The 16,989-nt window shown below is 43.4% G+C and overlaps 1 protein-coding gene across 6 annotated transcripts in view; it reads left to right on the forward strand.

Annotated features, from left to right (window-relative positions):
• The window catches only part of ARHGEF3 (Rho guanine nucleotide exchange factor 3), a 296,518-nt gene that overhangs the window by 146,877 nt on the left and 132,652 nt on the right, over nucleotides 1-16,989 (forward strand). For all 6 annotated transcript variants that reach the window (XM_040628659.1, XM_040628660.1, XM_008703632.2 and 3 more), the window contains one exon: nucleotides 10,121-10,183. In XM_040628659.1, the coding sequence (XP_040484593.1) occupies nucleotides 10,121-10,183 (63 nt within the window). The remainder of the gene's footprint in view (nucleotides 1-10,120; nucleotides 10,184-16,989) is intronic.

Genomic DNA, 16,989 nt, shown 5'->3' on the forward strand with positions numbered 1-16,989 from the left:
GCATTAAATCCCCAGCATTTCTGGCCTGTAGAAAGCCCAGGAATGCAGGGGAATAGTGGCTGCCTGGGGATGTGGGCCAGCTGTACTGGCTACACAGTTAGCCGAATCTGATATAAAATCTCTTTTGTGCATGTACAGGGCAGCCTTGATGAGCCATTTAAACTCTTTAAGCCTCAGCTTCCTCATGTGTAATCATTTCTTCATACTGCTGTAAAGATTGGATGTCACTTATGGAAAGTACCCAGCATTCGGTGGATTCTTTTTTTTTTTTTTTTTTTTTTACTTATTTATTTGACAGAAACAGAGAGCAAGAGCACAACAAGCAGGGGGAGTGGCAGGCAGAGGGAGAAGCAGTCTCCCCACTGAACAGGGAGCCTGACTCAGGACTCAATCCCAGAACCCTGGATTCATGACCTGAGCGGAAGGCAGATGCTTAACCGACCGAGCCACCCAGGTGCCCCCATACAGTGGATTCTTAATAGACAGTTGTCATTATAAACCCAGCAAAGGGAAGGAGAGAGGGAGTTCTAATCTGATAGGCAGTACCTCATGGTTCTGCCAGGGAAACTTTTCTCTATCTAAAAGGCTGTTCTGATGAGTTGTCAGGATTTACAGAGCATCTTAGCAAGTGCAGCCATTTCTCCAAGTGGTCTTCCTCTCTGCTGTGTGTGGCAAGGTGCCCCAGGAGCAGATAGTCCAGGGACCAGTGGCTAAAGGGAAGCCTTGCTCTCCCTCTGGTTAAATGCCTGCCTGTTAGCATTTGGGGACCTACTTGAGAATGCATGGAATGTATCTGGGGGCTTTCTAGATAGGGAAAGGCAGGAACACAAATGAGTAAGGAATGGAGAACTCTCCTTGTAAAATCAGGCTCCCAGTATTACCGTGGACCATAAGCATATTTGACTCTGACTTGTATTGTTGGAGTATCTAAGTTGATCGGTTACATAGAGTGATTGTCTAGAAATTAAGCAATTATTTGGACATTCCCTAAACTATATTAATAATATTTTTGTTGATAAGGGCTTCAAACCATTCCATATGCAAAGAATTTTAATAAATGGGAGTTCATTATGCTGTTTAAAATAAATGAAAAAACACATAAAAGAGGGCCAGGGATTGTAATGTGTTATGAACCAAGGACTTAAGTGATTAGTCCAATTCGGTGCACCTGAGATCCAGTAGAAAAAATATAAAATAATTTTAGTAATTATTAGAAGGTCAAGAAAAAAAGTGCTCTGGTTAATTCAATTTTGTGGTTCTTGTCACATCCTATTGTTGAAGTCATCTTTGTGAATGACAACCTTTTCTCCCACATTAAATTGATGCCTATAATGAAGTTTTTCTAGGATTATCTTTCTGGAAAATATACTCACCAGCCCTCTGCACCAGTAGACAAGTTTTCTGTTTTCTTTCCTGCTCCTCTGGCCTTGAGTGTTTTGGAGGGAAAAGTGGTCTGTGTTTGAGGAATGACAGTGACTCTGGCTGCCGGTTGCTTAGCAGGGCTAGTGGTGGCAGTGACACGCTGGCTGGCTCTCCCCTCCTCCCATCTGTCTGGTTGAACATGTTTTTCTTCCCACGGGAGAGAAGGACCTTTCTTTGGCCGAGACAACTTCATCTCTGCTTCCAAACAAGCTATGGGCCAGGTGTTCCATGGCCAAAATCAATAATTGGGGCTTTTCCTAGTTTGCCAAAAGCAAGCGAATGGGTAGACTTTTATACATTTTACGTATTTTCTCTGTGATTTTTTTTTTTCCTTTGGTGCCTGCTCTCCCTTGCTGTTAACGGCTGCAGTGGCTTCGACTACTGCTGAATTAATACTTGAGCAGTTCCTGTGTGCCAGGCCCTGTGCTCAGCCCTTTACCCACATTGATCTAGTCCACTCTCACAGTCACTTTTGCATTCCCATTTGATAGATGAGGAAATTCAGGTGTGGAGAGGGGAAATGATGCGCTAAAGTTTCTACAACAAATGAAAGGCGTGACTAGGGTGTGAAGCCACCACGTCTGACTTTAGCACCCACTTAACATCTTCAGACTACAGTTAACGGCATCCACGTGCAGAATTACATTTCGTGTGAGTTAAGATTTATTTACCCGTAGCTCAGAGAGCACCCTGATTTCCAGGTTTGCTACCCTATGAGCACATTAAAGAGTCTAGAAAAAAAGGCTCAAGGTTCTTGGGTGCTGGAGAAGGGTGTTTTAAAAATAAGGAGGAAACCCCCCAGCTAGCGTATTAAAAATGGAGGAGGGGTCCCTCTGTCTGGCTCACCGCTGGAGCTTCAGGCAGGAGGGAAACAGACTGCGGATCCTTTCCCTGCTCAAACGTGAGTTTAGTGCGTCCAGCTCCAGCTAAGAGCAAGTACAAGAACACAAAATCCTTTGCTAATCGCTCCCCCAAGAAGGCACAGATGAAAGGGAGGCATTAAAGCCTCTGAAACCACCAAAGCTGTTTGCCAGCAAAGAGATAAATCAAAAAGGTTTGAGATCTGGTTTGAATTTAATAATTACAAACGACTAATCAGGGGCCATTTGCTGTCAGGTCGGGAGCTGCACTCCCTCCATCAGTGCGTTTTTGCTACTCTGGTCACTTGGTTATTAAATAGAAAAACCCTGTGATTAAATCACAGGGCTGTTCCAACACTAATCAATTCAATCTCAGCCATTTAAAATGAAGTCAGTCCTTGCATTTGCCCTGTCTCTGAGAGGAGTGGGAACACTGCAAACGTGACTGGAGGTATCCGGAGAGCATCCATGTAGACCCCCGTGGGATGTGGGCAGTTCGAGGAGGGTCAGGCTGTGTCCTAGCTCAGTCACCCACCGTCCTGCGGGATCCCCATCTCTGGTGCCCACCCTGCCCACCCTGCCCACCTCGCAATGTCACACAACAACAACAAAACAGCAGTGACAGCAGTCGTAATAGTAATTAGGGTGACAGCCACAGTAGCAATAATAATGACCATGGTTTAATCTTTCGCCATTTGCCTGGCCCTGTTCAAAATATTTTATCTCCTTTACTCCTTGGAATGACCCTGTGATGGAGAAATCAAAGCTTATAGAAGCGTTTTATAGACATTTACGGATCCCCACATTTGGAAACTGCCTAGCCCATAGTAGGTCCTCAAGAAATAACTGTTGAATGAATGAAAGGATAAAGAAGTGACTTTATCACACCAAACGGCAAATGGTGGAGCTGGTTTTGAACTCAGGTCTGTCTCATTTATGCTCCTAATCTCCATCGGGTATGTAGGTAAATGCCTTGTGAGCCTTTTTATATTGTTTTAAAACACTTATTGTTTTAAATAATTGTTTAAGTTTATTTTTTATTTTTTATTTTTTTTTTATTTTTATTTTTTTTTAAAGATTTTATTTATTTATTCGACAGGAAAGAGACAGCCAGTGAGAGAGGGAACACAAGCAGGGGGAGTGGGAGAGGAAGAAGCAGGCTCATAGTGGAGGAGCCTGATGTGGGGCTCGATCCCACAACGCCGGGATCACGCCCTGAGCCGGAGGCAGACGCTTAACCGCTGCGCCACCCAGGCGCCCCTATTTTTTATTTTTTAACACATTAAGTAGAGCACATATTGTTTTTATTTTTTTAATAATAATTTTTATTATGTTATTTTAGTCACCATACAATACATCCTTAGTTTTTGATGTAGTGTTCCATGATTCATTATTTGCGTATAACACCCAGTGCTCCATGCAATATGTGCCCTCCTTAATACCCATCACCGACCTATCCCAATCCCCCACCCCCCTCCCCTCTGAAGCCCTCAGTTTGTTTCCCAGAGTCCATAGTCTTTTTAAACAATATAAAAAGAGAAATAGCATTGTGTGGCAGAAAGGTCAGTGGTTTGGGAATGAGGCTGGCCCAGAGAGAAATCCCTCTTAGCATTTACGAATTTTGTGACCTTGAGTGAGCTCTAGTGTCCCTCAGTGTAAAACGAACACAGCAATACTTATTTAAACTGGGTTAAAGAGAAGCTTAACTGGAAAGATCCTTTAAACTGCGAGCACAGTGCTTAGCTCATAGCAGGTGCCCAGTTCTGGCATCTACTTCCCTTCGCTTGTGTATTAGAAAGCACCCAGTGATTCTCCTTGGATTCTAAGGCTTAACACCTCAAAGGATCCCAAGATTTGAGCCTAGAGAGAATGGAAGCTGAGCCCAGTAAGGATAAGATATTCAGGCTTGGACCAACTCCTCCTCTTTTTCCTCCTCCACTTCCTCCTCCTCCTCCTTCTTTTTTAAGATTTATTTATTTATTTATTTATGTTTCGAAAGAGAGAGAGGGGAAAGAGTGTGCACATTGGGAGGGGCAGAGGGAGAGGGAGAGAAGCAGACTCTCCACTGAGCCCAGAGCCCTATGCAGGGCTCAATCCTATGACCCTGAGATCATGACCTGAGCCGAAATCAAGAGTCAGGCACTTAACCAACTGAGCCATCCCGGCGCCCCTTGGACCAGCTCTTCTGAACATTGATCAGCTAAGGATAGGGTCAGTGCTCTCCACAGAGAGCTTACCCAGAACATCAGAAAAGTAGTTGTTGCTGGACCATTTATAAATGAGATTGAGTGGTCTGCCTTGTGCTATTAGGAGGTAGTCAAGCCTAAAAAAAATGGCCATTGAGTGGCCTGAGGAGCGGTGATGCTTCTTGAAGGTGGGTTGGAAGGAGCACAGGTGAAGATCTAAGGTCGACATAGCGGGATGGTGTTACCAGTAGTGAGTCTCAGGCAGAGTCCACTCGATCCATCCAGACATACCCATATTTCTATCAGACCTCACATCCAAATATACAAAGGGCTTTGCTCTGTTGCAAATTAACAAAGGGGCCTGCTGCTTGTTTTTTGATTTGAGAAGCATGAAAGAGTTTTTCCAGCACCCAAGCACCTCTAGAAAGTGCCTTATCAAATATGTAACCTACAGGGCTAAGGAATCAAATAGTACATTCACACCCTCTGTAACTGCCTTTCCTGCCTGCGTCAGATAAGCACCCAGCTGTTCAGACAAAGGGTTCAGCTGTCCATTAAGTTCACGTACAATTTGGTTCTGTTGACTATTCCCTTTCAGTTGAGGTGTTATCATGCTTGGATTCCTTGCTCCTGAAGCACAGAGACTGAGTCCCCATGCCATTGCTGAGGGTAGTGCCTGGATAGATGCCCTGATCATGGGTGTGCCTCACCTTTGAACAAATCTGACATTCCTTCTCACAGGAGGAGTGGAAGTCACCAGTGTCAGGCTTGGACCAATGTTTGAATAGCCATGATTTCTTTTAACATGTCCATATATTTTAAGGAAAATAAATGCCCTCACTGGTGAGGAAAAAAAAAAAAAACCTCTCCTATTTTAAAAGCAAGAGTTGTAGCTTAAATGTGCAGGTTTTGAGTCTCCAAGGAAATCTGAGGTTGAAGAATGTCAGCTTTCAGTGATCGTTGCTTTTGAGGTTTTGATTTAATTTTGGCAGCCAGGTGGTTAGCGGAAGGGAAGGGTGTCACCTCAAAAACACTGGTCTCCTTTATTCATTCTTTCTTTTAGTCACTCATTCAGAAATTATTCATTGACCCACTGCACAGGGCACTGGGGTTTAAAGTCATGTGCTCAAATCAGCGTAGACTACAGCACCCAAGGCGCTTTGTTTTCATGGTTGAAAGGGAAGTGGACTGTGTATTCGCTTCAGTAAATTTAACGAGAATAACAGGGTGGGTCCATGGCTCCTCCAGTCGGCTAATGAGAACGTGTGAGGCCAAGTGTGTAAATGCAGACAGTTCGCACAGTGCCCTTCCTGCCTAGGAGCCGCACCCCCCACCCATAAACCTGCCCATGGTTTCCAGGCACAGGGGAAGTAAAATGGTGACTTGGCTCATCTGTAGCCCACCTGATAGCAGGCAGTGATAGTTTTAAAACTAGAAAACTTTATGTTACCTCAGAATGTTACCTAGGTGTACTGTCTTCAAAGCCAATTCTTGTTTTTTTTTTTCTTTTTTAGAGAGGGAGTGGGGTGGGACAGAGGGAGAGAGAGAGAATCTTAAGCAGGCTCCATACCCAGTGCAGAGCCAGATGTAGGGCTCGATCTCACAATCCTGAGATCATGACCTGAGCTGAAATCAAGTCGGACACTTAAGCGACTGAGTCAACCAGGTGCCCCAAGGCCAGTTCTTTAGTAGAATAAGTTATAAAGGTGTTTCCTCCCAAACTCCTTGTGCTCAACATATAGAGACCATCTCTATATGATGTGCCCTTCCAGACTCGGGGACAGAACAGTGCAGTGGGGAAACACATAGCTTGGAGCCCAATGAATCCAGGCTCTGCCCCTTGCTAATTATAGAACTTTGGGCAAGTCCTTGCCCCTCTCTGAGCCTCCATCTCCTCCTCTGCAAAGTGGAAATTATACTTGTTCCTGCCCACCTCCTGAAGTGGTAGTAAGGATCGAATCAGATCATGCATATGAAGATTTAGTTCTGTGATCGGCATGTAGTGAGTGTTTAAGAGGCTAAAGCTGACTCTTGTCATTATCAATCGTTTTGGTTAAGTTCAAAATGAGTGCAGTGTCCTGCCACGCCCTCTGCTTTCTGAGATGCTCATTTGTCTGTCTCTCCAGGATTTAAATTTCCCACTGATGATTTCTTCCGTGAACTGTTCTTTAGATCATTGTCATGAGCTCAGCTCTCCAATAGTTTAGAAATTCCTGGTGGAATTTAGAAGCTCCCGGGTGGGGTGTGCAGCACATGCATGGGACCTGCACACCCTTCATCACCTGAGTTGACTGGGCTGACCAGTCTGTGGAAGGGGTGCCCATTTGGTCCCCTCCAGTCCCTCCACCTGTGCCCCTCTTGAGTTTGGGTAATTGGTGAAGACGACAAGATTCTCCAAGGGAGCAGGACCAAGGGCATCCACAAAACAATCAAATACTATTGTACGGGGTGTCAGCCACGCATCAGATACTGCACCAGGGTCTGAAATACGACCTGGACAGATGAAGTCCCACCTTCATGGGCTTATGTCTGATGAGAAGGTCAACCAAAAACCAGAAAACAAAATATTAAATTAAATTATCATTCTAAACTGGGTCTCCTTTGCTAGTCTCCGTCTCAGCATTTCATCTGACTCATTCACAGCAGAGATCATAATCGGTACTTATTTTGTTTTCTTTTTACTCCCAATTAGTGGGCAAGGAGCATGACTGGCTCATTCACTGCTGTCTCCCCAGACCCACAGCAGGGCTTTGCACATCACAAGTGCTCGGTGAGCATAAAGCAAGTGAACAAATGAATACGTGATACTTTGTGAAATTTTTGCTTCGGGCCCAGAATTTAACCATCAGGCTCCTTCTTTGTTGCTGGCAGTGGTCAGTTACCAGCCCCTGTAACAGAAATTGAAAAGAAAATCCATGTTGATAATCCATTCAGCTTTCATTTTGTAAAATGTGTGGGTTTCTTAAGGAGATCATTCTATCCCAGATTAACTGGCCATGGCTTAATTAAAAAGGCTGCTAGAGGACATTTGTCTTCTGGATTTGACACTTGAGGCATGTGGAAGTGTCTGGGGTGAGGGGTGCTCTGGAGACTAGGTTCCAGTGCTGGGAAATGTGTTGGGTTGGTCTGGAGAGGGCTGCATGCCTATGAGGAAAAAAACTCTTATTAACCCCTCTCCTTCACCAGGGTGGGCTTCTTGGAATAACAGGTTTACCATTAATGTGTTGCACTGACAAAATTGCTGAACTCTCGGAATGGAATTGTAGCGCCACGAAGTTCTATAATCTGACAGTACTGGGTAGCAGCACAGATCTGTGTGGTTTACAGTTTGGGTAACACATGATAGGAACTGCCATTTATTGTGCACCTACTGTATATCAGGCCTCTTTGCAGCTGCCATATGCATATCATCTGTGATCCCCACAACAGCCTGACCCGGTAGGCATTATTTCCACATTACAGATAACATCCCAGAGTCTCAGCCCCTCATGGCATTTCCCAAGATCCCAGGTGTAACACTGTAGCCTCACAAGGAAAAAGCAGCCAGACTCAGGAAGCGCAGGGGCCGTCCTGGGCAGCAGCTGTCCCCCTCTCTTACCCCCACACATGTTACTGATTGATTGAAGCATTCTGCCACTTGCTGTGCTATGTAGTCCTTCTCAATACAGCCCTCCAAGCAGATGCTACCAGACATTCCGGAGAGCAAATGAGTTGTAACCTATTTGCCAAGTATGCTTTCAGTGATGTGCGTGAAGAGTTCTGCCCCAGGAATTAGAATCCTGGATTCTGTAGCCATGTGACTTTGAACAAATTGTGTATCTCCCCTGACTTCAGTTTATTTGCCCTAGAATGGAAATTATCCCTTGCCCTACTTGCCTCAAAAGGTCCTTATAAATATTAACTAATGAATTGGCTTCACTGACACCACAGTGCTGCTTTTAACTAGAGGATGAATCAGCGAGGGTCAGGTTCCTGTGCAAACATGGAACATCCTCACAAATGGTCAGTGGCTACCAGCATCTTCTCAAGACTCCCCCGAAAAACCCCGGAATAGAGTTCGTTAATGCAGATTCTCGAGCACCATCCCACATGGCTGATTCAATGTCCTGGTTCCTGGCATTCATCTCTACATCATTCCACTGATCAAGTGGAATATATAGGATCTAGAACTCTACCACTCTGGATAGAACCATATGCACCTGTGGGGTTCTGAAGATCTAGGTTGCTGGCTATGGAACAAGAGGCCCCAGTCCCCTCCCAATATCTTTGGCAAACTCTTACTCACCTTCTGGCCTATTCAAATGTCTCCTCCTCTGAGAAGACCTCCCCAACTCCCCACCGAGGCCAAACCACTCCTCACTGTGCTTCCAGAGTCTTCCAACCCATGCTTTGAGCACCCACTGTGTACCCGGCACTCTCGTGAGTTCTAAAATGCATTACCATGTTTTCTCCTCTCCCTTTGAGAGTAGAAGCTAATGTCAGCACCCCCACCTTAAGAGTTGAGAAGGGGTAACTCAGAAAAGTGATGTGACTTTCCTAGGATGTTTGGCTTTTACTGCATTATAGTTCATTCCTTCAGAGTCCGTCCCTCTACAAGAATGTGAGTTCTTCAGCTATGGGTGCTGCTAGTCTTTGCAGTCCCAGGAGCAAATGAAAGGCCAGCCTCATGGTAGATGCTCAAGAAATCTTCCTTGAACCAAAGCAAAGAAATAATAGAACAATTATAGTGAGATAGACAAGGGTGGCTCTGGTCGCTTTCCACTCTCTGTCTTTCCTGCTCAGGGTATGATAGAGGAGGAGAAAGAGGATTTAGGGATTGAAGAGGTCTTTAGGGATTGAAGACTCCAGATGTCTCTGGACTCCAGGGGAACTGCATGCCAGTGATTCTGGTCCTTTTGTAGGTTTCTGCCAAGATCAGGAGACGTAGCAAGTCACAAATTAGGGACTCAGCTTGCCTGGTTGGTTGAGCTGGGAGGTAGAAGAGAGGTGAATGTATCTTTGATGAGTTTTATTATGGTTTGTAGATGGAATTGATTTCTTTTTATAAAGAAGAAAATATATTTTCCACATCTAACCTGGCAGACTTCCTTGGTCATAAGGTCATTTCAAATTCAATTTTCTCCCATTCAAGTAATGATTTTTCTTGGTGTTTATGGCTGTAAAATAGGAAGGTTAGACATGATGTCTAAGGTTTGTTCCAGCATTCTGGTTCTGTGATTATATCAGGACCCTGGATGAAGTTTAGAACAAATTTCAAAGGAGCTCTAAAAATGAAACATCTTTAAGTGAATTCAGTTTTCTTTCCAGTCTAGTTTCTTCTCCCAAGTTAGCCAGAATCTGAACTTTGTATCTAAATTTCTGAGTCTTGAAATATAGAGACACTTAGGAAAAAAGGAAATGCAGAAAGAAAGAATTGTAGCAGCAGGAATAAGCACAATAATGTAAACCAATTACCTTAGAGTTTAAAAGCTTCCCGTGATTTCTGAGGCTTTCTTAGAATTGTTCATTTACATAGATTGGTTAAAGTTTTGGGGAAAACATGATAGAAACGACAAGGATTGCATATGCCGTTCAATTGGTTGCTTTTATTTTCTTTCCTTAATCAAAGCCATAATCCCGGTCTACATTTGAACTTTATCATTTGTTTTGCAGCGAAAACGCAAGCAGAGCACCCAAGATGAGGATGCTGTTAGCCTTTGCAGTCTCGACATAAGTGTAAGTACAGTGCTTCCTATTGCCTCTGCCATGAGAACACCTCTCGTCTCTGAATCTATTTGTTAACATGCTGTGTGCTTTAAGGGGGCTTCCAGCTTCTGACAATGGAAGTTGTGACCTGGGGAAAGCTCTTTTAAACATTTCATTTGACTGGAGAAAGCTGGGTGGCCAACTTAAGCTTGCAAGTCAAGTTGTTTATTGCTCATGTTCTTTCTCTCAAAAAATGAATTATGACATCAGTGCATCTGAGTACAATTTAGATAAATGCCACTGTGCCATTTTAGAGACTGGTTCCAGAAGATGGTCAGATGTTTGTCCCCCTTTCAGGGAAGTTAGTGAATTGGCCCAACTCAGGCAGCCAGTGCCCAAAGGCTGGGAGAAGTCTCCAGCAGCATGGCAGAGTGGGTGACTTTGGATTTAACAGATCTTCGCTTGAATCAAGATTCTACACTTACCATTAATGTGACCCCTTTCCTTGTCTCTGTTTTTTCGTCTGGAAAATAGAGATGAAAAGACTTCACCTAACAGGATTGTTGTAAGGATCAAATAAAACAATACAAGTGAGAATACTGAGCACATTTCCTGGGACATACTAGGGACCCACCAAATATGAGCCTTGTAGTTTTCTTGAAAAGCAGAAGTTTACAAAAGATGTTTAATGACATGGTAGTCGAGTGCTGGTGATTATATAGGTAAAGAGCTTTCTTGAATTTGGGGGTCTATGTCCTGGCTGCTTAATTCCAGCACCTTTCTTTGTATGGCCTCTTTGTCTCCCCAGTGACATCACTGGGAAGCCAACCTGGGCCTCTGATGCACTCATTACCAAAGGGCTGGGGGGTGGATATTCAGTCCTCTTGGGCTCCCCGCGTCCATTCATCTTGTGTACTTCCTTAGAGCGCACTCATTGTGCATGGTGGATCCATCCGACTTTAGTCCCTGGTCTTTCTCCTCCGCAGAAACCACGGACGCCATTGTTGTGAGATGAGAAGGCTTCTGTGCTAAGAGTTAAGAGCTGAGTCATGGTCCTCGCTCTTCCTGTAGCTAACAGAGCAACCTTGGCCTCAGTTTCCTCATTTGTGAAAAAAAAAGAGTCCTCTAAAACCATTGTGAAAATTTGAAACTTTGTTGAACATGGATCATGGGTTTCTCATCTGACAACATTTATTTACCAGTATAAACAATGTTTTTAGTTATTTTTAATTATTGCAGAATTTTGTGTGGCGCAAATTGTCATAATGGAGTGAGCCTGAGCTGGCATCTAATTAATGTACTTGGGCATCTTTTTTTCACCATATGGTGTTTGTTCCAGTCTTTAGACCATCAAATTGATGGAGTTGTACCAGTTTACTTGGATACCACGGTAACAGGACAAAAAAATGATGTTCTTCTAGGTTTTACTTTACTCACTGAATATTTTATTATTGACAGGTAAAGTCTATGAAACTTCCCTTAGCCGCAACAAGTTTTTTGTGTGTGTTTGATTGTTTTTAATTTTGTGGTAATTATTAGGATCATTGACTTGCCGAATTCAGAGAGCTCTTAGCCATCATATAGTTCTATCCTCTCACTTTGAAAATGAAGGGTAGAAGCCCAGGGAGATGTAGTGATTCAGGCAAGACTTTAAGATCACATCTCATCATACATATTTCTTCAACTACATTTTATTTATTATATTTATTTTTCAGGAACACACGTCTCTAGAAGGTTTTTTTTTTTTTTAAAGATTTTATTTATTTATTCGATAGAGACAGAGACAGCCATCGAGAGAGGGAGCACAAGCAGGGGGAGTGGGAGAGGAAGAAGCAGGCTCCCAGCAGAGGAGCCTGATGTGGGGCTCGATCCCATAACGCGGGATCACGCCCTGAGCCGAAGGCAGACGCTTAACCGCTGTGCCACCCAGGCGCCCCTCTAGAAGTTTTTTTAATCAAAAATCCACGAACCTCTCATATGAAAGGATTATTTGCAATTACGAATTGTGATTTGGTTTTTGTGCTGATTAGTATCAATAACCTTTCCTTCTCTTAAGATCACTTAAGTCTCATGTAATCAGCCATCTGACTTCTTTTCTCTTGGTGCAGCTGCAAAGGATATTTCTCTCTCTCTCTCTTTTTAACTATCTCATATCATGTTTTGTCACAATAGAGAAACTTGTATAGAAAAGAAATCTACCTTTACGCTTAGGGATTCAGCTATGGCCAGATTCCTTTCTAATTTGCCTGGCATTTTTCCTGAATCTTGGTAGACAGATTCTAGAACCTCAGCAGAGTTTCCTCCAAATATTGTCACAAGGTATTATAATAATTGTAAAAGTTAGAAAGATCCTAGTCTCCTAGAAGCTGTTGGAAGACATGAAAACTGGCATGTTCCAGGTTTACTGACAATCCCAGTCATATGGGAATGACAGGATGTGTGACAGATCCAGCCAGGGCCTCAGGAGAAGTGGTACTGATTTTCAGTGTCTCACAGCGGAGGTCCATTGAATTGAAGTGGTGGGAGGAGCCACTCATGAGAAGATGTTTTGCCATGAAGGCTGAGTCCCATAAATGAATTGTTCTAACAAATAAATGGCCTATGTAGGCTACTTAAAGATGCTTTAAAATGGTGATATCCAGTAGTCACCAGTCCCTTAACTAAACAGCAGCATTTCTGAAGAGTGGCTTGAGTCTGTTTCTGTGTGTTGTGGAAAGTATCTGAAAAGAAGGTGGGTTCCGACAGATGACTCATATGGGAGGATGTGAGGGCTTGGGAAAGTAATATTAGTAACTCTCAATTTTGATTCCATTTAAGAAGTGGAAAGATATTCATCAGATGTGCGCTTTCAATAAGAAGTTACTAGATGAAGGGATGGGGTTCTTTGGGGATCATGGTCAAGTTTCCACTGTGTTCCAACCCAGCGTTGCATGCACATTGAGCTCTTGGTATGTACGTGCTGCTAGATTAGTTTTTAAATACAAAAAAACAGTGAACCCTCCTAATGTGTAGTAGAATTTAACACATACAGCCCTTTCAAAGAAATATATCTGTTATGTAGAGTTGGGAGATGTTAACCCAGACGAAGTCTTCCCCCTTTGATTAAAACGTATGTGTATGCCCCTCAGGGTGTGTGAGTGATGGTAACAACAAACATTCCTACTGACATTTTGCTTTAGTTTAAAGCCTCAGATGACGATTCTGATAGGTAACTGGAGGGAGTTTTCCTTCTAACCTCCTACTGAACTTGGGCTTAGAGACCAAATAGAAGTGCGTAAGCTAAGAAAAGAGCTTATTCTTACAGACAGGGATCTTCCATTGTTTAAGGGGTCATGGACTCTTTTGGGAATCTGGGCTTCAGAAAATTTTACAAGGTTGATGTGTGATTTCATGGGCCCTAGGGAGCTCAGCCAAGACCCATGTTAAGAGTTCCTTTTTGAAAAGGGAATTGGAAGGGTCTTAAGGCCTAGTGACGTATCTCCGAAGAATTATTCTCCCACCCTCCACCCCCAGCACTTGGTGAAAAATAAATGGTGATGGAATGTCCATGCTAGTTGACGCTATAATCGTTCTCTGATTTTTCCCACCACTTTACCCAAGCCACTGGCTGAGCCCCCAGCTTCCTGGCAGGATAGAACGCAAAATATTCCAGAAAAAAAAAAAAAAAGGCAACCTATACTTTTGAGAACAAATTGCAGAGTGGAGAATGCTCCTAACAGCCGCCTACAAATCTCTTCTCACGTCAGAGGATGCGAGTGGGATGGTTTCAGGGACATTGCTTCCCCCACAGCACTTTTCTGGTTTAACTTCTAACGGGGGAGAGATGCCTAAGTGAAGAGCCGGGGTTCATCGTGTCCCAGGAAACAGGGTGGTGGAGGAGCCAGGTGTGCCACTGACGGAGGGCACTGCTTAGCACCAAGCATCCTCTCTTAAAAACCAAGTGAGTTCTGAGGTGGGCATAAAAATAGTTTCCAGTGATAAAGACAGTGTAAAAGATGAAAAGGAATACACGTTCTTTGTAGAAAATTTGGACATTGTGAGGGGGCGCCTGGGTGGCACAGCAGTTGAGCGTCTGCCTTCGGCTCAGGGCGTGATCCCGGAGTTATGGGATCGAGCCCCACATCAGGCTCTTCCACTATGAGCCTGCTTCTTCCACTCCCACTCCCCCTGCTTGTGTTCCTTCTCTCGCTGGCTGTCTCTATCTCTGTCAAATAAATAAATAAAAAATCTTAAAAAAAAATTTGGACATTGTGAGCAGGAGAGGTCATTAATAATCCCACCTCCAAGCAGTAGCTACATTTTGATGTATTACCTTCTTGGCATTATAGGCACACTTTAAAATTTTTCACCACGAATATTGCAGACATACAAAATGGCATTGAGGATAACGTAAAAAGCAGCTACCAATGCAACTGAGGAAACGTGCCCTTAACAGCAAAGGAGAACCCCTTGCTCTGCTGAGTTTAATGTTTATTGTTGCCTTGCCTGTCTGCAAACTGGCCCTAAGTAGCATGTATACGTAAGTTTATACAAGCACAAATTTTTAAAAATTAGGATCATAGCACATACTAATTTATTCCTGAATTTTTCATTTACTACATTGAGATCATGTCACCACATCCTAAAACATTCTTTAAGAATGTTATTTTTAATAACCATACAGTACTTTGTCAAATGGACGCACCAATTTTTTTAACCAAACCTTCATTGGATATTTAGATAGATTATAACTTTTCACTATTATACATAACACTGGCAGGCATTCAAGAATATCTGTGTCATCTTATATCAGGAGGATAAAATGGATAAAATATGAAATTCCTGGCTGGAAGGGTACAAATATTTTAAAACTCGTGAACAGGTCTGTACCCCTTCTGGAAGTGAGAGGTGGCAATACAGTTCAGAGCAGGTGAATCTTGTTCAGAAACTCGGAGTAGAGATTGTTCTCAGGTTGCTCTGGCCCATTCCTCTTTCGGCTGTGTTGCTGGTCCCTTGCTGAGTCTGTGACTTCATATGGGGCATTTGCTTATACCGCCTCTTTGGGAAGAGCCCCTCCTGTCACCCCTGGCGGGGCCCAGGCCCCCCTCGTGACCGGTGAGGTTGGGGCTGGTCAAGGTAGAGCTAGTGGTGGGGCAGTCCTTCCCTGCTGAAGGGGCTTCCCACGGGAGCAGGTGGCTGAACCATGACTGGGGTGGTATAAGATCCATTTAATCCACAGATGTTATCATATGCTTTTGAAGATGAAGAAAAGTTGAGCCTCAGAGAGAGAAGCAATTTGCTCAAAGTCCCAGCTATGGTAGATTCAAGCCCAGGATGGTTGGATTCCACAGCTTCCCCACCCTGCCTCCAGGCTGGGAGGACAATGAAAGCATTTGGCTCTGTGGCTTCCGGCAGGAGATGAGGTATAGGACATTCAGCTCTTATTGGCAAACCACCTTTGAGGTTTATGACATTTTTGTTACCCGTGCTTTCTGATGACTAACCCTGTTATATGGATGCTCAAAGCACGAGAATGGGCATAAAAAGGGGACAGAGCTTTCTTGTCTCGATTAACCTAAATGACGTTTCATTGCTAGGATAGGTCAAGGCAGACATGGAATAGAAGCAGGGATTATTTTATCTCTACTCAGCAGAGTCCAGATAATTAAAAAAGATACCGTTTCTGTGGTTTGGTTTCTTATGGTCTGTTCTGGCACTTGCTAACTGGGGAGAGAGATTGGCCTTGCCTTGGCCAGCATGGGGCCTTGATGAATTACCTGGGAGAGTCTAATAAGGCTCTTATCGCCGAGGAGACCAGGCCTGCACTGAGATTGGGTCTTCATTAACATATGCTTATATTTAACCTGTTGGCCTGTGTTCTATTTTGGATTTATGATCTTCTGTCATTGCCTATGAAATTGCTTGGGCCTGATGTAGTGGAGACCCTATGTTGCGTCCAAGGTGGTGCTACCATCTCTGATGGCAAATGTGCTCATTATTGACACTAGACACATTCCGTCTAGCCTTCAGCCTAATTGATTAGGTGGTGGGTTGTAAAAATCACTGTGATCCTTACTCTTTGATCTACCTCTTGAAATGTACAGTGACAATGAAATTCTAAGGTGCTTCAGGACACGCTCTCAGAAGGTGATGATGTAACAAAGTGTCAGTCATCATTTACTACTCCCTTCAAAGTGACGTTGATGGGACCCATGTTAAATGAGACTTCTCATGCTCTGAGAATACCTGTTTGTTTGAATTTGTCATGAGAACCACACACTTTGGGAGCTTAGAGGCCGAACACCGCTCTGCACTTCAGTTTCCTCACCTGTAAACTGAAATCAAAACAGTGTCCCACCTTAGGGGTGTGAAGATTAAAATGAGTTAGTTCACGTAAAGGACTTAGGACCCGGCCCAGAGTGAGGACAAAAATACTAGCTGTTATTCTGTTGATTTCATAATACAAAATAGACTTTGTGGTTAAATTTGAAGATATTTGTTCTTGGCCCAAGTGATCCATAAATAGAACTGATTGCAAAATTTTTTAAAAATACCAGTCTATGAAGAGACATATCCAAGGAGTTTTATTACAGCAATTTTTTTTATAATAGCCAAAAGCTGGAAACAGCATGAATATCCAAATTCTCTAGAGACTTATATTATAAAATATATGTGTAAAACACAATGACAGAGCACATAAAATATAAATTATGTTCCTAGATGTTTTTATATGTTTGTTCACGTAAAGGAATAAGCATGTCCTTAAGGAGCATGCACTGCATCGTGGGAAGTGGCTTTTTGGAGGATGGAATTATGAGAAGGGGAGCTTCAGTTCCTGGGTTCTTAACCTTTGGCAT

Source organism: Ursus maritimus, unplaced genomic scaffold (genome assembly GCF_017311325.1).
Source record: "Ursus maritimus isolate PB19 unplaced genomic scaffold, ASM1731132v1 scaffold_14, whole genome shotgun sequence".
Lineage (NCBI taxonomy): Eukaryota > Metazoa > Chordata > Mammalia > Carnivora > Ursidae > Ursus > Ursus maritimus.